Raw genomic sequence first — 22,606 nt, forward strand, 5'->3', positions numbered from 1 at the left:
TTAGGTAAGTGGCAATAATATTTTGAATGTCCTTTCTCCCCAGGTAATGAAAGAGGGAAAGACACACAGAGTTCCAATAGGCAGACACGTATGGAGGGTGCTGAAATTAACAAATCGCTGTTGGCGTTGAAGGAATGTATACGATCGCTTGGTCATAAAGGCGCTCATGTGCCTTTTAGAGCCAGTAAGCTTACACAAGTGCTAAGAGATTCTTTCATTGGAGACAATTCAAGGACATGCATGGTAAGTGGTAACATTGGTTTGTTTAAATGGTCGCTCTGTACAGGGACACATTTGGGTTCTGATTGGACCAGGCTCAAACAAGCCGGGCTAAAAAAGCCTATAGAAGCATGCTGGCTTGCAAACGTGGAAAGAAAATAGATATTTGAAGATAAAGTTCAAGGATAAGAAGGCCACTCCCAACAATCAAGTGAACTTACTGGTGGCCTCTGGGTCAAGAGAAAGTAAACTTCTTTATTCAACCTCAATTGCCACTGAGGTTAATATGAAAGTGTTCATCAAATATTGTTGATCTTGTGAAGTCTATAATTAAAGACAGAGATAAAAAGAATTTATCGCATCTGATGTCACTGTCAATTACGATCCTTGATTGGTTTACATAGGTTAATCAGCGCGTAAAAGGAAGACCGATCTATCTGGTGCTGATCGGAGAAAAGGAATAGCAGCAAATGGCAAAAAGCAGCTTTTCTAGGCATTGTGGACAATGGTGCCTTCGGTTATGAAAGTTTCCTACTATAAAGACCTAACTTTTGAGATGGTTTGCATGTCGAAAGGTGCAAAATTAACAATAAGGCGCCCGGTTATACCCCCGCTGTTCAGCAAGTCATCATCACGACACTTGTAAACAAACCGTGCTGGAGTTTGATAGACAGATGACGTCAGACGCGATAAATTCTCTTTATCTTTGTCTTTCATTATAATGTATATGTTGTTAAGCGATAATGATACCAGTGTTCTGATAAATGTTAGCACAAAAAGCTTTGATCCAAACATCTGATCATTTCAGAGAGCATAATGTACTCAACAAACATTGCATTGTTTTTGTGTTTCAGATTGCTATGATTTCTCCTGGTATGAGTTCATGTGAGCACACACTAAACACACTACGATATGCAGATAGGTAGGTATTTAGAAGTAGGAGACTTAAATGAGTTACATTCCTCAAAATAAAGACTGAATGGAAACAACATCATCAAATGCTAGTACACATGCTTGACACTACCGTGTATGTTCAAAGCACACTCACAGTGACTTTGTGACGACAGCCTTTTGTTTATGAATATTTCAAGAATATGCAGTAGTGTTTGATGTCTTCTATTTTAGTATAGAGGATTTTCAGAAATGCCTGAGTGATCTGAGCTTTTTTGGAAATCTGAACCAGCTGGCACAAAATGTTACACATTTTTAAAGCAGCAAAAAATATCCAGACAAAAAAATCCTAGCATTCTCATATTATATCATATTGCTATTAAATATGCATGAGATTATGCAGCTGATGCATTTATGTACTTCGTAAGGCCTATGATGTATAACATTTGAATTTTGGCTTACAGGGATGTAAGTTCTCCGTATTTTTACGGAATTCCGTATTTTTTTTCATCCCAAAAAATATCTGTATTTTCCCCGTAATTTTCCGATTACAAAAATGTATTTTTTTCTCCGTTTTTTCCGTGTCTTTGTATCTTTTTTCTCCGCGAAAATACCCCGTCTGAACAGGGGGAACAAAAAAAATAGCGCCTCAAGCGATTATATTTCGCTAGTTTCGCCTGTCTCTGTGGCAGCACGTGGCCGCTTGCCGTACGGCTCTCGCTATAGCGGTGAAACGATAGCTTGTGCGTGTTGTGTATTACTTGTGTGAGAGATTGACGGAGGTGAATTCTGCTGACATCGTGCATCCAGGGGCGCTGACATCGTAACAATTGCACACATGGAAGTTTGTTTTGATTTGGCTCAATGGATTGTGACCATTTTCTTGGAAATAATTATTGGACCTGAAGTATCGACAATGGAGGTTGATAGGACAGCTATACTGCTTAAAATGGTAACTTTTCCCTTTTTTCAATGAATGGAAAATGGAAGAAATTAACAGTTTTTGTGCATGAAATTGACTATAATTGAGGCTAAAATAACAAAATTAATTGTATTTTGACAGAGTGAAAGAGCTTGGTCCAGGAGACCCTAGTGACGGTGGCCCTAACGATGGGTTTATACCGGCATCAGAAAATCCAGTGAGTCCAGAACGTAGTCTATCGCCAAGTAACAGTGATCTCGCCATGCTATGCACACATAATGTAAGTCATGTAACAACATGCTGATTTGTTAATTACCAAGGTACAGCTGGAGCTAGAGCCACCCTTAAATCACCTCACACACCACCCCCCAAGTCTAACCAAACCAATGTTAGAGTTCCTTGGATGATCCACACATGATCCTTCCATTCATGATTTTTTTTAAAAATTAACATTGGCTCTGGAAGTGCAATCAAAGTTGCAATCTGCTTGCAATCTTGACTTGGTGTTACAGAAAGAGAACCATCTTAAATTGCCCCATGCTTAACGCTCTTGTAAACGCGCCATATTTGTTTGTCACATATGGAGACAAAAATGGTGTACAATAATAATATTTGCATTTTAATCTTGAGTATTACAACGGTTTGCGTGTGTAGCGGGCATTATTAGCACAATGTGTTACATGCAAAATGCAACCAAACATACATTGTAATCAAAACTTACTGGGTGGAAAGCGAAAAAATCCGGAGGTACATTAATTTGCCCTCCATGAGTGACACACAAAAATGGCGTAGTTGGTACTCTTTGGGTCTAGTCTCTTTTGTCTATATGTGACCATCCAGCACAACTGAGCGCTGATGTCGCCAATCATCATTTTTGAGATATTCAACCAAAATATTCTGCTTGAAATTAGCTTTAAAATGATGTATATCATGTCTATAGTACTTGACATTTAAGTAGTGAAAATCAATAAAACAGTCAATAAATCCTTTGTTTCCTATTGTTTATTGTTAAGTTCAATGGAGCATATCTCAATAGTGGCACTGGCGACATCCGGGCTCAGTTCTGGTGGATGGTCACATATGACAAACAAATTTTGAAACCAGTGTTCTAAATTTTGTGCATTTTTCAAGTATTTACCCCTTGTGAAATGTAAAATTTCACCGAAGACGTTTTTGCATATAACTCGAGAATGGTACATGGTATACTTTGGTTTTTTTAGCAAAATTTCAGGAACTACAGATCTAGATCCCTCTTTGTAAACTTTGATTGATTCCTCCACTTTGGACCATGTTTTACTATTTGAAACACCCTGTGTATACTTAAGACACTTTGGTGATACATCATTAAGGATGATACCTTATACTTTCAAAGGATTATGCATGCCAAGTAAAATAGTTGTGAACTTTTGTATTGATACAATATTGTAAAACTTGCATTAATTTCAGGTTACTGACCGGTAGTATTAATACTACAATTTGTTCTGTGTTGTGTTGATCAATCATGTTAATAAGCTATGCATGGCCATATATTTGTCATAGCCCGAGTTCCAAATATTAACCTCTCATTGTTAGCACTTACGTAACAAATTGTAAACTTTTTTTTTCTTTTATCTATATTTGAACTTGTGCATGTAACCAACTTGATTGTTAAAACAGTATAAAGTGAGTGCATCTATATGTGTGCTATAACACTGCCTTTTAGCTTAAGATTGGGACAATCAGAAAAAGATTTGTCTTTGTACAAGAGAAAGTATAATGCAAGAAAGTGTTTTTCGCACTTCCAGGCATATATTTGCCCCATACAGTCTTTGTGTCAATTTATACCAGAATTATTTAAACAATGTATGAATGTTACGAAGCAAGATATTTTATAATTGAATTTCAATTTTTAATTTGATTTCAAATCTTATAGGTCTGTCACACTACGACGAACTGGATCAACGTACATCACCGAATACAAAAATATTTTATACGGTGGAAAAATCACCAGTCCGGCAGAAGCTTCGGTGGGATTTTGGGTCCGATTCCGTTCGTCTCTCTATGCGTTAGGCCGCTAATAATCCTGCAGGCGTCTTTTATCCGATCGTTCAACGTCCGACAAATGACCGGATTTGGGGTCCGATTCCGTTCGCTTCTCTATGCGTTGGCCGCTAATAATCCTGCAGGCGCCTTATATTCGATCGTTCAACGTCCGACAAATGACCGGATTTGGGGGTCAACGTCCGACAAATGTCCGGATTTGGGGGTCCGATTCCCGTTCGTCTCTCTATGCGTTGTGGCCGCTAATAATCCTGCAGGCGCTTTATATTCAATCGCTCAACGTCCGACAAATGACCGCGAATCTGTGGCATGTGGCACCAACAGGGACGCCCACCCTATCAGAAAAGTGGGGAGGAGAGGGTGTTTGAGAGGGTTTTGACCCCTTAGAGGCAGTGATTTAGCAAGCACTTTTTCAGAGGGTGAACAAAGTGGGGAAAGACAAATTTTAAGGGGGAAAACATTGACGAAAATGGTCAAATATTGGCTAATAAGTACAAAAGGGCTACAAATCTGATATATCAGGGCAACCAGCATCCGGGGGCAATAGAGGTGAGAAACCTTTGGACAATGAAGGCCCAATTGAAGCCATTTGTCATTTTTTGGATCAATTTTAGCACTATTATTGGGTACTATTTTAGTTTGAAACAGCCGCAAATTGGTGAAACGAAAGCCTAATTGAAGCCATTGAAAAGTTTTCACCATTATTGTATAATATAAACGATTGTTTTAAAAATAACACGTGGATGTCCATAGCAGAAGCAAAAAGGAAGACTTGTCCATTTTTCAAAATGAAGGTCCAATTGAAGCCATTTGCATGGGGACTGTAGGGCCTATTTACATCTATTGTGTAAAAATTTAGTTTTAAAAATGGAAAATTTGGAAAATTGTTTCTGGTGCATCATTTTTACACTATTATTGCTAAAACAAAAAACAAAGAAGGCCCGAACTGAATTTCCAAATTTAAAATGTTACACTGATCCACTGACACTTAGATATAAGACTTCAGACTCGTAATTTCAGGTAAAGCATGCATGGATTGATATGTTAAAGTCAGTAATAGACTTAAGTCCATCTTAAATACTGATTTTGGTGACAAAATGTCACAGGCCCTACATATCGACAGCCGGCAGTAATTTTCACAGGCTTTTGGGCCAAGGAACCACATTTAAGCACTGCCTATAATAATCACAGGCCTATACTTAGGCTTACTATGTACTATCCTGGGCCTACTCAATAACGTATAATTTAACCTTTTCCATGTTTTCTCTTCTTTTTCTTTCTTGTCAATCACTAAAACTGGTAGGAATTTGATATTGCGTCCTCTACCCTTCAGAAAGTGCCCCTCCCTCAATACTACTTACATGCATAGGCCTACTAAATTACGTGCAATTTAACTTTTTCTCTTCTCTTCTCTCTTCAATTTTTCTCTCTTTCTTTTCTTTTTTTCTCGCCTTTCCCCCTTTTTTCTACTTGTCAGTCACTAAAGTACGGGGAAATATGATATTGCGCCACACACCTTCAGAAAGTCCCCCCCATGATCGATGCACATGTTCGCCATAGGCCTACATCCGCCACAAGCGCCTGCGAAACCTTGCAAACACCTGCGGTATATAAATGAAAGAATAACGAACAAACCCAGGTATATATACAGAACAGTACGAACACACATCGGACCAACTTCCGAACATGTGTATTCGGCACACTCCATTTCAAGTTTTGTGCATGCACAAAACTTGAAACGTATTGTCGACGGACTAAACAAACATCAGCTAACACGAAACGCATTTGGCGGATAATAGCAGGACATATGAAGAACATAAAACGAACATTGACGAACACTAACGGATTTGCTAAAATACCATCCGTTTCTTATACGGAAGACCGATCCGGTGTAGTGTGACACTAACATGGTCTGGGTCAACGTACATCACCGAATGCAAAAATATGCTATCCGGTGGTGAGGGCCTCACAGGAACGTATTTGCAATGAACACGGGCCGAGTGCAACGAACAAAGAAACGAACATGAACGAAAGGAGAGCGAACAAACTCCGCAATATGCAGCACCATACGAACACACATAGGATAAATACCGAACATGTGTATGATTCGGTACATACCGCTTCAAGTTTTGTGCATGCACAAAACTTGCCGACGGATTCTAACGAACATCACCTAACACGAAACGCATTTGGCGGATGATAGCAGGACATAAAAAGAACATAAATCGATCATTGACGAACAACAACGGATTTACTAAAATACCATCCGATTCTTGTACGGAAGACCTATTCGGTGTAGTGTGACAGGCGCATTAGCTATTTCCCTCTTGTAGAATAATTAAAGCAAGAGAAAACTGGTGATCATAAGTTTTCCAATCCTTAGCTAAAGCTTTGTTTATGTTTGCAGTGCTTACTTGATAGAGTAGCAGTGAGTGGAACTTCTATCACAGAACTAATTCATGAACTGTTAATAAACCCTAGCTTGTGTGATCCATTCATCTAAATAAAAAGAAGTTTAAAAGTCTTGAATCAATAAAGCAATTCCGTAGATTTTTGTAAGCTAAAGGGATTAGTATGCAGTGCTGATTGCGCACATTAAGCAATACATGTGCAAACCTGTAAGAGTCAAGTTTAAAAGACGTATACTACCGTCTGATTTCAGGTTTTTACTGGTGATTTTTGGTCACTATTTTGGTCTCCATGCATAACAAACCAGTATGGCAAAATTACCATAGTGTTATGCACATGGCAATTTGTGAGTCCATTCTGTGTGAGTTAATGAATGCAGGAATCAAAAGAGTCTTACAAGTTTTTGAAACATCAGTATATTGATTCCAATAATCCTGTGACAAAATTCTACCCACAGATGCCATACTGTTGAATGATAACGTTTCATTTGGTGATGACATTGTCACCATCTTCATAACCCAATTTTGAATGTCTAGGAGTCTACATTAGCTGGCAGAGAAAAATGGCACTCTCCCGCAATGATTGACACGCGCCTGTTTATTACGTAAAAGCAACTGGGTCATGGATTCTACATGGCTTGGATAGCAATATTTAGCTAATGAGTCGTCAATGTTTCATACATGTAGCTTTTTTTGCTATGATTTAATTAGCCAATCAGAACCCCACTTACGTAAACAAGTGCCTTTTTTCTCAGCAAGCAAGTATCAAGATGACTAACCTCACTTAAAGGGGCATTTCTTGATCCACAGCCTCATCCCCCACTTTTCTAAAAAAAAGTTGAGATTTTTATACCACTGGAAACCTCTGGCTGCATAAAGTTTATGTACAAATTATTTCTTGCAGATTAATTAGTTTAGCAAAGATTCTGCTATACCAGAATGTATATAATTCAACACAGTAGCCTATGGAGCAGTGTAATACAAATAATCATGCATAACTCGCCAACGCAAAATCGGAATCCACTGAAATTTTGGGAATAAGCTTTTTTCGTGGATATCTACTGAAATGTGTCATAAAAAGGGATGCTAGGATCACGAAATACTCCTTTAAACTTCATATAGTTGTAATTGTTCTCATTGTATTCTCATTTCTATGACTCGTTCTATGCATTTGATTCACGTGTGTATTTGCAAGTAATACTGTGTACTGATGCAAGTGCTGTGGAAATAACAAGATCAAACACTTACATTGGTACTGTAATATTGGAAATGATCACACAAATGAATGTTTGCTTCTATTTTGCACTTATGAGCTTGTCAACTGGCATTAAAAGAGAAAGGGGCAGCTTGAGCTTTTTAAGTCAGGACCTCAGTCCCCCCTTGACCCCTCTCCATGAACATAATTGTGGACCATAATTGCTGAAATTTATGTTTGTAGCATGGACAATTAATATGTGTGAGAATTACCAGTTTAACAGCAGCTCTTACAACATTTGATCAAGACAAAACCAAACAAATTTTAAGTGTGAAAGAGTCTTAACAAAGTTGAACCTGTAGGTACAATGTTTTAGAAGTTCTTCTCACAAGTTTTGATTTTATTATTTTCATAATAGGAAGAAGAGGTTTCCGTAGAGATGTACACTTTCCATGAGGTGATGAACCAGCTACAGGAAATGGAAGAACAAGTTGTAGATGACCACAGACATTGCCTTGAGGTAAGGAGAGAAAATAGCAAGGGATATGACTGACCAGATACTTTCCACAATGTATTTTTTCCCTGCACTGATTTGCTATTCAGTGCAACATGGGTCGATAATGACAAGAAATACCTCTGTTGCAAGATCTGGATGGGCTCTGTTAAGGTGGCTGTGTACTCTCAGACATGCATGTAGTAAAAGTGCAATAACTTTGTAATTATTCACAAAAACATATAAAAGTATACATTTTTATGAAGGCAAGACATCAATAAATCTTAATATAAATACAGATTTGGGGTAAAAACAACAATTTTAAGAAAATCACAAAAAGTGAGTTTTTGGCAATATTTGTTAGGTACATCATAACAAAAAACACTCTTTCCAAAATATTTTATTTTGTTTTTAGCTCAATCTTGAGGCTCCATTCCAAAAACGGTTTTTTATTTTTTGATATTGGCCTTATTTTTTGAGATATTGACCATATAAGGCATCAAAATGAACTTTTAAAATTCAAAAACGCCTATTTGCACAAAATGATGCCCAAAATCGGAAATAGACCAAAATATAAAAAAATGAGAAAACCGCTTCTTGAGTCGATCATGCTTTTTATGATGATCATATTTGCTTACCTATAGATGCTGTATTTATTGAGTTATCGTGTACCTAAATCGTCATTTTACCGAGAAAATGAACATTGAAATAATGGCCGTTGAAGTTTAAAGTGGTCACATTTTGCACTTTCATCGAATCTCACAGGAGAATGCGACAGTTTCCGCTTTTGTAACTTATATTACGTGAACATCGGGTAAATCCACAGCCCCTTGAGAAGTTTGAGCGAAATCCATTCATAACTTGATATTTAAATCGGGAGAAAGAAACAAAAAAAACCCACATTTTATCAGCTAAAACGGAGCCATTTGACCACTAGGTTTTTGTGAAATCAGTGCTTCCGTGGTGTTTCCATAAGATGCGCCACAAGATGTAGATAAGCGTCGCAGACATGGTCAGCGTATTTGTGCAAGTTAACAAATTGCGCGATACGCAACGCGATGAGTTGTTGCGCCGCGTGTACCCTGGCTGGTACAACAATTTTTTTTTTCCTTTTCAATTTCAAACACGAGTGGAATAGTGAAATAAAATCCTTAAAATATTGCAGTTGGAGTTTACAAATCTGGATTTTCATTATTTGTATTTATAAAAAACATAACAAAGTACAAAAATATCAAAAAAACTCAATTTCGCGAAAGAAACAATGTCTATAGTACACAGCCGCGTTAATTGAGGTATTTTTGTACTGAATAGCAAATCAGTACATGGAAGAAATGCATCGTGGGAAGTGTGTGGTATCTCCTGAGGACCAACTGTCCAACCGTCTGTTGGATAGATTGATTGCTTCTGCAAACAGCCCAAATCTTGCTAATAAGTTGCCAAAAATAACCATATCAAATAATACAGATCTGAATCTTGTTTTTTGCTTTGTGTTTTTCACATAAAAATTAACACATTACCATCACATGTGGATATACCTAAAGGGAACCCTCCTTCTCCATATGAATTAAGCTCCACAAGTATATGGGAAATTCTTTGTCTGTTGAAGGTCAGATTTATTTTTGACTGACCAATTATACATCTTACTAAACTCATGGAAATGCTGTAATATCCACTAATTTAGAAGAATATTCCAGTTGCTTTATGAAAAGGAATAAAAACTAAAGCCAGTAATCTACCCCAATTACTGGTAATTAGTAGTCACACTTCGAAGCCCTTATCAGTAGGGATCAGCAGGGGTACAATTTTATTTCCTTTTCATAGCATAAATGGACTGTAGCATCTGGTGATTTCGCATACCAAAATGTGCATGTTGCAAATTACTCAAAAAGGTTATGATAGGTATTCAAATCGGAATTAAAATGTGTTGACAGGTTAAAACTCTACATTTGTGTTCCTACAATAGGTTTGTCTGTGGATATTATGCATCTACTATCACTTTATTTTACTGTATTGGTAATTAGATATTTTGATTTTAATCTGAATTACCCCAACACAATCCATCTTGATCTTACAATAAACAGCTTGCGAAATAAAGTATGAGTTGTATCCGGGTCATCGATCAATTATCACATCAGATGTTATATAGATCTGGTGTCAATTTCAGAAGTAATTAGGTAGGGTTAGTATGTCATTGAGATGCAGCACAGATGTACATATTTTTGAAGGAGTGATCCAGGAAGTACACAAAATTGCATAATTAAATTGTTTTCATTCAATTCTGTTCTAAGCACCTGCAGTTTAATTGACCTGCAATAATTAAAACTAGTTCATAACAGCTAGTGTGCTATGACAATGAATCCATATCATAATTGGCTTTCAAATTTTGACAGTTCGATCGTCCAAAACTCAAACCAGCCTGATTCTACTATAATGCATACAGTTGCGTGGATTAAGTTGCCTGTTAAATTCCATCAATTCAACTGAAAGTCAAGAAATCGACTTGAGGTCAGATTTAAAAGGGAAAAAAATCAAAACACAAATAAATAATGATTACAAATAAATATATGAGTAGGCATGTCTATCTTCATATGTGATGTGATCAAGCAAAATCAGTTGGAACTCGGAAATACTGATTTTGAGATATAGCCAAGCAAAGGAAATATTTATTTTTATTTTCTGTTGTTTTGGAAACTCTTTAATTGCTCATATCTTTGGAACTGGTTGTTCAATTTGAATAGAGTTTTCTGCAAAATGCAGCTTTGTAAATGCCCTTTACTATCCTATTTATAAGAAACTGAAAATTTACTTTTTCCAAGTTCCGACTGATTTTGCTTCATCGCATTGCATATTAACATGCTGCCTCTAAAATGATTAATCATCAGAAATGTCATTCAAGTTTATTTCGACCTTGTTGACATTTTAGGAAGAATAATTATGACATTGTGCAAAATCCCTTGGGGCATGACCTTGTATGACTGTTATTTATATACAGTAATCAATCATATTCTGGCCACTGTAAAGGCTGAGTCTAAAATAGATTTCTTGGACTCTGGGACTTGGAAATGAGGTCATAGTCATTTACCTGTTGCATACATTTAACAAAAAGTCTTTGGGAAAATTGTGAGATTTCAGGATTTTTATACCTTGTTGTTAGGAGATTGTAAAGGTTGCTTGCCAAGGAAATACAGTTGATGCAAATGATTACATTATACATATAATATACATTCACAGGTACACTTGCACATATACAAGTTCCCTCTCTCTCTATTTCTTTCCTTCCCTCATTCTTTGTTTAACTGCAGCAGTTAACCCATTTGTGCACCAGGCAGCTAAGGCCCCCCCAAAAAATTGTTTACTTGCCCTCCAGTGGGTCGGTCGGTCAGAAAAATATATTTGTTTTCTTTAATGACTCACTACTGTATAGACCTGTAGGCAATGAACATTGGTCATATGGAAAGATACATCAATACTTTACTTAAGGACCGACCCTGATTTTGGGTCTGTCGGTGGAGGGCAAGCAAACATTTTTTTTTAACCTAATGCAGTCAGCATCTGTGTGCTCCAAGCAGTTTTAAATATATTGGCGATATTCCAACAGAATGCCTTGTGGTGTGGTGTGGTTAAGGGGTACTACACCCATCGATAAATTTGTGTCTATTTTTGCATTTTTCTCAAAAAGTAATAACACACTGGTAACAAAAGTTATGTATATTATAGGGGCAAGGAATCCAATCACTACACTAGAATTTCAGTGACCCAAGACAAGCGGTTTGTCATTTATGATAAGAAATAAGGTACAGCTAGGATGTACCTCATTTCTTATCATATACTGAACCGCTTGTCTTGAGTCACTGAAATTTCAGTGTAGTAATTGAATTCTTTGCCCCAATAATATACATAACTTTTGTTACCAGTGTGTTATTACTTTTTTAGAAAAATTCAAAAATAGTCACAAATTTACCACAGGGGTGTAGTACCCCCTTAATTCTGTCCACTTTCACATGTCTCATTTTCTTATCATTAGTTGATGGATGACCGTTTCCTTGTTCTTTTTACCCACAGGAATCCAAGCAGCTGATTGCTGAGGAAGAACGGCTTATGGAGATGACGGATGAAGTCGACTATGACGTAGAAGGTTGGTATCATAAAGTACACAGTCAATTGTTTTTCCCAATAACACATGAAAATATTTTCTGCAACATGGTTCAAGGTGGAAAATGAAGGTGTCTTTTTTATTGGTTTAAAATTTTTTTAAATGTTAACCTGGCAAAATGATTTTTCCCACTTTATCAAAATAACAATGTTGTGTAATACTGCATACTGCTAACAGACTATTACACTTTCATCTAGTTCTAGCCACGATAAATCATTCTAGCAGAAAATCATACATAAAATCAATATTTAGTTTCGTCATTGAGATAGTATGAATTATTAATGAATGCCAGGTGCAGTTTATAACTTGACAGTGAAAACAACTTGGTGACAAGAATCAAAGCTATATTGTTGCTGTCACATAGTAGAGGAAGTTTAGAACAATTTGGCAGTGTATAATCAGTTTTAAGATTTTAAAAACTTTTTTGCTTTTGTTTTAGTCAAAATATTTATGTAATATTAAATATCAGGTTACATCGGGTTTTGGAAATATTTTGAAGGAAAAATACTACAACAATATTTCAACTGCTCAGTGCCAGAAGTGGGTAAGTACAATAGCTGCCATGTGAAAATGTGGCAAATTACACGCATTGAATTGTACTCGTCTACACATGGTAGCTACACATGGGAGCTATTGCACTTGCCCACTTCTGGCACTGAGCAGTCGATTTATAAAATGTCCAAATTTTTTTGTAAATTATCTTTTGCAAACATTCTTGCAGAATATTTTGTCAACACTAATATATAACATTGTTAGAATGTTTGCAGGAAGTTATCAAAAATGTTTATTGATTGAAATGTTTTATACCTTTTATATAACCCGACATTAAAACATTTTCTGGCAATTTAGTTTTAAAAAAAAGTTTTGTTTGCTGGGTAATCATACCTAACCTTACCAATTGATTAAAATTTATTTTGTCTTGTTGTGTACGAAAAGCCCAAGCCCAGCTAATGTCAACTGTTATTCATGTCTTGATTTACCGTGCATCTTTGCTTCTCTCCTTACACACAGAATACGTAACACGCCTGGACGACATCCTGGGTCGTAAGATTGAGATGCTCTCGATGCTACGGGATAAGGTCAGCAATTTTAGGGGACAACTGCAGGAGGAGGAGAAAGCAAGCAAGAACATCAAGAGACCTTGATCAAATGATATGTGGAGAGAGACTGTATTCTGATTGTGATCTTGTGATGTTATGACCTTGAAATGATGCAATGGTGTCTTAACTACGTACCCCTTCCAATTCTTAACCTCGTATAGATTAGTCCTGAGAAAACTGAATTTTCAGTGTATCTGTATGAAAAAATGAGATGTTAAAATCCAGATTTCGTGTCATTTCAGGATATCATTTTGTGTGAAACTTACAAATATACAAGACTCGCATTGCAGTCTTGTATATGATATTAAGATACTTGCTCATCACAGAGTCCTGGCAAGTTAGCTTTACAATCTAGAGTTCATAAATTCTTCCCACTCTTTGCATGCAGTCCAAATTGTTCAAACAAATTGTGTTTTCATTTTTTCAAAGTTTTCATTTTTATTGCTTGTTTCTCAATTAATGGTGCTTTTACGTAAGTGTTAAAACTTACATTTTCTTTTTTAAAGTGGAAGCCCCACTTTTGGTTCAAGTTCCTTAGGGAATTAGTCAAGGTTAAAATTTATCCATGTAAATTCTGTTCGGTCTGTCATCAAAGTAACAGGTGTAAGTCAGTTCTTCTGTGGCGAACTGGGAAAGCGGGGCTTCCTGTTTAAGCAACCATTGACCAAGACTACCTTTTTTTTGTAATGATGTTCCCGTCCTTAATGTAAAGAGAAGAATGCTTTGATTCTATAGATTTTATTAACCAGTGAACTGCCTAGAAACTTACGGTTACAAAATGCGCAAGTTTGTTTTTGTATCTTGCAATGGTATAGCCTGTATCAAATTATATACGCATACGAGATGACCAAATTATATGCCCTGTCCCATATCAACTTGAATGTGATTGCTTTGATTATTTAATTTATTCATATTAATGGGAAAATATTGTGCAATTTTATGATAGGGCCAACCCATTTATAATGGCATTTTTGTCTATTGTGAAGCATGCTATATGGGAAGTTATTTATATACGTGTGTCATATATCATCATATTTGTGTACATCCATATCAAAAGCGATGCACTTGTAATGGCTGCTACATGTGTCTCATTTCATAATAGCTAGGAATAAATACAGGCTCATCTCAAGTGGAGGTCACTTCAAATCATCCCCAAGTTGCATGGTTTAGGAATATGTGATCTGTATTCCTAAATTAAGTGACTTCGGTATGATTTGAGGTGACCTCCACTTGAGATGAGTCTGATATTTATTCCTAGCTATTATGTAAAATGAGACACATGTAGCAGCCGACAAGTGCATCGTTTTGATATGGATGTACACATTTCACCTGAAAATCTTATGTGTAGCCATTTTCACAGAGACTCACAAGGTGCCCAAATACATCTTAAGTTTCCAAGCTCAACATAAAACGTAACAGCCGACTTTACAAATAACCGCTTTTGCAAAAAGTACCACTGACTCTTCATAATCGAAAAAAATCTTCAGATTTGAAGCATGTAGCGTGTATTTACAAGGTGCAACCGATTGGCTGCTCACGCGACCAGCTGGTAGTCTGCAAAAAAAATTTCAATTGAAAAGAAATTATTTCCTTGCAAAGTGGTCCAGAGTAAATGAAGGTTTAGTATGGATTTGTAGAGTAAAACTGGCATTGACATTTTATGTTACATTGCAAGGTTTGGACTTTGGATGTTATGATGAACTTGTATTGAATCCAGGTAGAAATTTCATTTCATAAGGACATGTACCCGAAGGTAAATATGAAAAACATTGTGTACTCTGCAAGCAACTTATTTATATACTTTTGATACCTCATCATATATCAAAACCAAAAACCCTGCACAAACTATGGAACCCAAGGGAGAACCAATCACTGTCTTTATAAAAGACTTGATTAGAGACTAATATAATTCATATAACTATAATATCCTTCAAAACCTTGTAGACTTCCGTAAATAGATGCATCGGTAGGATTGTAGATCAAATTATTTAGATTTTTGTGTGACAAATCCAATAAAATATACTCACTGACTTGAGCTTTCGCCATCCAGGCTGATGGCTTGATCAGAAGTGATCTGGTCCACTGCTTTTCCCGCGGTGTTTGGATGCACTCTCACTCCTCGGGATCAAAGTTTGTTTTAGCAGTGGATCATATACGTGACTCAGAGAAAAAGAGCCGTCAGCGCAATCGTGGCTAATCTTTTCATGGAGTGGTTAGAGAAAGAGGCCATAATGACAGCACCACTAGATTGTAAGCCAAAGTACTGGAGGAGATACGTTGACGATGTTTTAGAGATCATTCAGAAAGATACCACACTCAAGCTTACAGAACATCTCAACACCATCGACCCTACGGGCAGCATAAAGTTTACCCACGAGGAAGAAGACCAGGGAAAATCCCTTCCTGGATACTCTAATAGTTCGCAAGGAAGATGGTTCGGTAAAAATGCTCGTGTACCGTAAAAAGACCCATACGGATCAGTATCTTAATTTCAAGTCTCAACACCCTCTCCACCAGAAGCTCGGTGTAATTAGAACGCTCATGGACAGAAAGGATAATATAGTGACGGAAGAAGTAGACAAAAGGGAAGAAGAAAGAAAGATCAAGAACGCTTTAATGGAATGTGGTTACCCCAAGTGGGCGTTTGACAGAGTCAAACACCAGATGGAAGCGAAAACCAAAGAGCCAAAAAAGCCCAAGAAATCCGACGAAACACCATCAAAAGGTATGGTTGTGATCCCCTATGTCGAAGGTCTTTCTGAACAACTCCAAAGGATCTTTCAAAAACACCAAATTTCAACAGCCATGCGACCTACAAACACACTCAAAAGCATTCTTGTGCATCCCAAAGACAAGAAAGACATCTTAGAAACCAGTGACGCAGTTTACGAAATCCCCTGTAAAGGTTGTGATAAGTCGTATGTGGGAGAAACAGGAAGGCAACTCGGCGTCCGTCTAAAAGAACATCAGAAAGACTCTGAAACGGTCAAAGACACAAAGTTCACCAGAGCAAATAGGAAAGCGCCAACATCAGAACAACATAAGTCAGCGATCACAGATCACGCCGCCCAAGAAAATCATGTTATCAATTGGGAGGGGCCAGCATACTAGACAAAGACTCAAATGCTGTTTCAAGAAGAATCCGAGAATCAATTCAGATCCGCAAGAAGGGGGGCTAATGCAATCAACCGCGATGACGGCTCTTTTTCTCTGAGGCACGTATATGATCCACTGCTAAAACAAACTTTGATCCCGAGGAGTGAGAGTGCATCCAAACACCGCGGGAAAAGCAGTGGACCAGATCACTTGTGATGGCGAAAGCTCAAGTCAGTGAGTATATTTTATTGGATTTGTCACACAAAAATCTAAATAATAAAATAACTTGTAGACTTGTACTCAAGGCCTTCTGCAGTTTCTCGTAATAGTATGTTCTGAGGTTTCAAATCACTCAATTGTGATGTGATTTCAAAGCCAGAAGCTGCAAGGTGTATAACATACTATAGTAGAAATTTCATTTGAATAAACGCAGCTGCCACAATGTTACAATTGTCAGCGTACTGTACTGTCTGATTTACATCTGCGTATGTAATGCAGAAGCTGCAACCATGCCAACTAACTCGTGATTGGTTTGTATTTTCTGAGTCGCCAAAGTTGCGCGTCACATCATATTTTGGAATTCGACCACGATCGGATCGTGTACGTGTTCATTCAAATGAAATTTTTACTGTAGCAATTCTTAATCTCTGAAGCAAGCAGAGAAGTTGTGATGTGTAAAATGATGAACTTGCAGAACAGTTAATGAACTTATAAAGTTCTAAGTGTACTTAAAGTGTTAAGCTTTGGAATAAAATGCATCAGCCAAAGTGAAGCATATTATTCCATTTTGTATATTGAGCTAAATAGGCTTTATCCAGTATTATGATACTGGTAGCGTTAAGATAATCACAGCATTATTATTAAGGGGGTACTACACCCCTTGATAAATGTGTGACTATTTTTGCAACTTTCTGGTGACAAAAGTTATGTATATTATAGGGGCAAGGAATCCGATTACTACACTGGAATTTCAGTGACCCAAGACAAGCGGTTCGACACTTGTGGTAGAAAATGAGGTACCGCTAGGATGTACCTCATTTCCAATCATATTTACTGAACCGCTTGTCTTGATTCACTCAAATTTCAGTGTAGTAATTGGATTCCTTGCCCCAATAATATATATAAATTTTATTACCAGTGTAGTATTAGTTTTTGAGAAAAATGCAAAAATAGTCACAAATTTACCACAGGGGTGTAGTACCCCCTTAAAGATGAAAATATGCAGGGAAGAAATAGACTGGAATCCTGGTCAGGAAGATAGTGTCCCCTTGTACAGCATGCCTTAAGCTTGGTTCATATTTGGGATTTGTGGATGAGAATTTTTCACTGCATATTTATCGAGGTCTTGTCGCGCTACTCGGGAAATGCAAAATGTTTTACAGAAAACGATTAAATGTGGGGTTATATATTTAAAAAAATCGTATAATTGGTGTAAAATATTTTAATAACATTCATAAATATTTTTAGTCATTCTTGAAATTTGCCGGGCTGCCCTTGATATTTGCCGCCAAGTAGCAAAGCATAAATGTATAGACCACATGACATCATTGTTTATCAACAAAGGCGAGAAACTGGCCTATCGATATGCTTGAACAAACCGCTACACTGTTCAATGGCTTTCTTGTACTATATATATGAAATGTAGTGAGCGATATAAAATGCATGTGTCCTGAGCAAACTAAGATGCGTACGCACACTGCAGGGTAAAGAACAATGGAAATTGCCATAATTCGCGCGCATACTACTGGGCAATGACGTCACATGTCAAGTGGTCTATATCGCAAGCAAATCATCACTCAAGTTGACGAAATTCAATTCATATCGCTTAGGGTATTTATCGCGGAAGTCTATTGTAGCCAGGTCTACAGGGGTAGTAAAACATTTTCATCGCAAATCGGAGTATGAATTAGCCTTGCAGTCCCACCCCCAAACCTTGCAGATTTTCATCCAAACTTTAATGTACAAAAAAAATATGTATAATTTTTTGTACTGTATGTACGTGCATTTTTTGCAGTGTTGTGCGTGGAAAATGTGTATAAAAGTATTTTGTAAATAGCTGAAAGAGTATTATTATTATTATTATTATCATTGTTGATATTATAAATAAAACTTGAGTTGATATTCTGGCCAGTGATAGTAAGACCGGTCTTCTATTTTTAAAGAGTTGTTGTCCAAAGAAGAGGTCTTCAAAATATTCTAAGAAGTTCAAAAAGGAAGGAAGGATCTAGATCTTATCAACAATAGATTTAAAGATACTATCGGTGATTTGATAAAACAAAATGACAATTCTATCAACTTAGCCTTCACTGATTGGGCTATACCAGTGGTATTGGATGCATTTTCTAGAAATTAGGAAATGGTTTGAGCATGTTTTAAACAGATTAATTGAGTAGGGTAAAGTACACTGATCAATATGCCTTTTGTTTGAGACAAATCGGACATACAGTTTCCATAATACATCAATTTATATGTTCTTTGTATCCTATTGTTTTTGTCAATAATCAATATAGTTTATGATCTAAAAGGACTGCAAAGGCTCATTAATATGTCATTTTTGCCAATATTTTGCTAAAAATCAATGCATAAATGTTCAGGGTACTTTTATTTTCCATACTTTTGCCCTGAAACTTGGTCAAAGTGTTTCTAATATGTTCTAATGTATTATATAGTGAAGCTGCCCTCTAATTTGCATAATTAATTAGCTAATTTGCATAAATGCTAATTAATTATGCAAATATGCAAATTAGGGGGCGGCTTCATTATATAATACATTAGAACACATTAGGAACACTTTGACCAAGTTTCAAGGCAAAAGTATGCAAAATAAAAGTACCCTGAACATTTATGCATGGATTTTTAGCAAAATATTGGCAAAAATTATATGTTAATGAGCTTCTCCAGTCATTTTAGCTATAACTATATTGATTATTGATAAAAACAATAAGATATAAAGAAAATATAAATTGATATATTTTGAAAACTGTATGTCCGATCTGCTTCAAACAAAAGGCATATTGATAAGTTTGCCTTGCTCTACTCAATTAATCGGTTTAAAACATGTTTAGAGCACTTTCATAATGCCTCCATTACCACCTTAAATTCCATACACCCCTATGGAGGATATATCCTCAAAACTTCCATACAGAGAGTGTGAATTTCAAATGGGGTTACCTGAATGGTTACATGACTCCATTTACAATCTACCACCCCCTCTGAATTAGGTTAAGGTCATGTCTCCATAGTGGGTGTATGGATTTCAACTGGAATAGCCTTTTGCAGGGATCACTGATGGTGTCTTTAATATAGGATGTTTCACAAGTCTTGTCCAGATTTTGTATGATGGTCTTGTACCATGATGTTGGTGGCATTTTCACTGGGGTGTTTCATAACTTTTTAGGCACCAGAGAGTCGGTCATGTAACCAATTTAGGAGTCCAACATGAATCCATCATACTAGAATCTTATTCAGCAGGCTAAATTGCTACCAGCCAGTTGTGGCATGTAATTTTGCAAAGTTACCAACCATTAACTGTCAGTCTGGTGTTGAAGTATGCCCCTACATCTTCATACAAGAATATATTTTTGAAACATTTGAGGCCGTGTTGAGGACTTTTTTGAGGTTAATCAGTTGAAATCATACCCCCTATGGAAGACGTGACCATAATCTTTTAGGGACGTGTGAATTTCAAATGGAATTACCTGAAGCTGAATGGGTGACTCCATTTGAAATCTACACCCCCTGTGTGGGAGATTAAGATTATGTCTTCCGTAGGGGGTATATGGATTTTAACTGGAATAGCCCATTGGGTGTGGTTCACAAAATGGACACCTGTTTATATTAGTTCCTATGCAGCAGTAAACACTTGGAGTAACCAAGGATTTTATGTTTTGTAATTAATTTGTTTGTTTGCCTTTTATTATACAAAGCAGCTTTCAGTGTATAACTTGTCTTTCTGGATAGTGGACATAATTTTTCGACCAAGAAAAGTAATGTCCGTCGTCTGCTACTTACTGTAAAAGTCAATATTTTTGCGAGAAGATATTTTCGCGATTTTGAAGATTTTATTGCACAAGAATTAAATTTCGCGGTTTCGATATTGATACAATAGAAACCTAATGCAAAAGGTTATTTTCCCGAATTTTTATTTTCGCGATTTTATGTCCACTCGCAAAATTCGCGAAAATAAAAACCTCGCGAAAATGTCTACTTTTACAGTAATCTTCAACTTTCCGTATTATTACTTCTTTTAAGCAAGACATATTGAAAGAGGTTTGTAACCATGCATAGTCGGTAGAATACAAGACTATTGTAAGTGATTTATATTGCCTAGCACTTGCGATGGTCCTGCACCATTACTGTTCTGTCAAAACTTTGTGGGGAAAATTTCCTTATCTTTATATTCTAATGACTTTATGGTCACACATCAGGGTTGGATTGTACCATAGACATTGTTGTAGTATAATTACACCTTGTGTGTGACCATTTAATCTGCTTTGGAACAAGGTGAGATGATCTCTGTGTAGCTCTATTAAGAGCCATGGCTACTACCCCTATCCACATGCCAGTCAATACCTCAATGTCGGGGTGTAACACACTTGCTGTTAGTGCATCACAATCTGAGGGAACTGCTCATTTCTGTGAGGTGGTCAAAATCAAATACAAGGTTTTGACAGAACAGCGATGATATCCATTTGTAAGGAGTGACAAACCATGGGATATTCCAGTTAAAATCCATACACCTCTTATGGAACACTTATAGGTTAATGAATGCGTCTTACTTGTTGAGTAAGGGGGGAGTGCATTAGACGCATCAACATCTCAGTACAAGTGCATTATTTTGTATAATTTCTCGAGCAACAAGTACTGCGCATTTATTAACCTATTTCATACACAAGAAAAAAAGCCGTGATTTTTGCTAATTTTATAATAAAATGTCACTAAAAATTTTGGAAAATACAAGCAAATATAAATGCATCAACCCGCCAGGAAAATGAATCAATCCTATGCGATGCGAACGAGCGCGAAAGCACTGCGCGTAGTATGCGGACTGTGCGCCCGTGCAATTATACAATATTAATGCACTAAGTGTATTTTTCTAACAGCTTTTCTGATTGGCTATGTGGTTCTAAAAGTGTATGAAATGACCTTAATAGTCCACACAGGGAGTGTGGAATTTCCAATGGGGTTACCTGAATGGGTAATGCCATTTAAAATTACACCCCCTGTGTGGGAGATTAAGGTCATGTCTTCCACAGGCGGTATTTCAACTTGAAGACTCCAGTATGAAGGTGATCAAATGTGAATATCGTGAGCAAAGCGGGTGCAAATGTAGCAAATTAAATGCAACCATAGTACACACACATATATGATGTGTCATGTCAAAAGCAGACACTTTTGGGCAGGATCGTAAATGGAGAAATAGCCAAAAATCTGCCCATGGGTGATTTTTTTCACAATTTGGGTTTGTTGCAAATTTGTGATGTTATTAATGTTAAAAATATTGTCTGATAGTTTCAGAACGGAATATAACTGGCATCTTGTATTTTTTGAGACATTTTTCAAGGTAATTCCTACTCTCAACATTGTCAATAATATATTTAAAGGCCGATATCTCATTTTGGATTTTATAATACAATGAATAACTTACAAACTCAATATCTTCGCTTAGGAATGTCCAATTTCATTGGGGAAACAGCGTTGTGGAGCAAAATATCGCTATATTTAAGATATGTAAAAACCTCAAAATTGATAACCTGCCCAAAAGTGTCTGTTTTTGACATGACACGTCACATATATCCATTGTACAGTCACTCTGTAAGATATCTTGTATTTTCAACATGAAACTGCCAATGCACATGGGGAAAGTATTTTTCATGAATGGTGACCAGGCAGTAGTGCCAACGCAGCGAGCAAAATCTTGGTCAAAAATCAAGTTACCTCCAACACGGAATAAAGCAATTCCTATCGTGGTAACTTCCGGGGTAACTTGATCGCTGACCAAGATTCAGCTTTCTGCGGTGCCAACATTAAACTTGATTCAATCATAACTGATAGCTATGTTAGGATCCCCCCCCCCTCTCCCCCCTACC

General features: G+C 36.8%; 1 protein-coding gene across 6 annotated transcripts in view; it reads left to right on the forward strand.

Annotated features, from left to right (window-relative positions):
- The window catches only part of LOC140168297 (kinesin-like protein KIF2A), a 59,280-nt gene extending 44,828 nt beyond the window's left edge, over nt 1-14,452 (forward strand). For all 6 annotated transcript variants that reach the window (XM_072191691.1, XM_072191978.1, XM_072191766.1 and 3 more), the window contains 6 exons: nt 44-243; nt 1,074-1,141; nt 2,174-2,312; nt 8,094-8,195; nt 12,231-12,303; nt 13,333-14,452. In XM_072191691.1, the coding sequence (XP_072047792.1) occupies nt 44-243; nt 1,074-1,141; nt 2,174-2,312; nt 8,094-8,195; nt 12,231-12,303; nt 13,333-13,466 (716 nt within the window). In that variant the 3' untranslated portion in view covers nt 13,467-14,452. The remainder of the gene's footprint in view (nt 1-43; nt 244-1,073; nt 1,142-2,173; nt 2,313-8,093; nt 8,196-12,230; nt 12,304-13,332) is intronic.
- Nucleotides 14,453-22,606: the final 8,154 nt, after the last annotated feature.

Source organism: Amphiura filiformis, chromosome 1 (assembly GCF_039555335.1).
Source record: "Amphiura filiformis chromosome 1, Afil_fr2py, whole genome shotgun sequence".
NCBI classification, from domain to species: Eukaryota; Metazoa; Echinodermata; class Ophiuroidea; order Amphilepidida; family Amphiuridae; genus Amphiura; species Amphiura filiformis.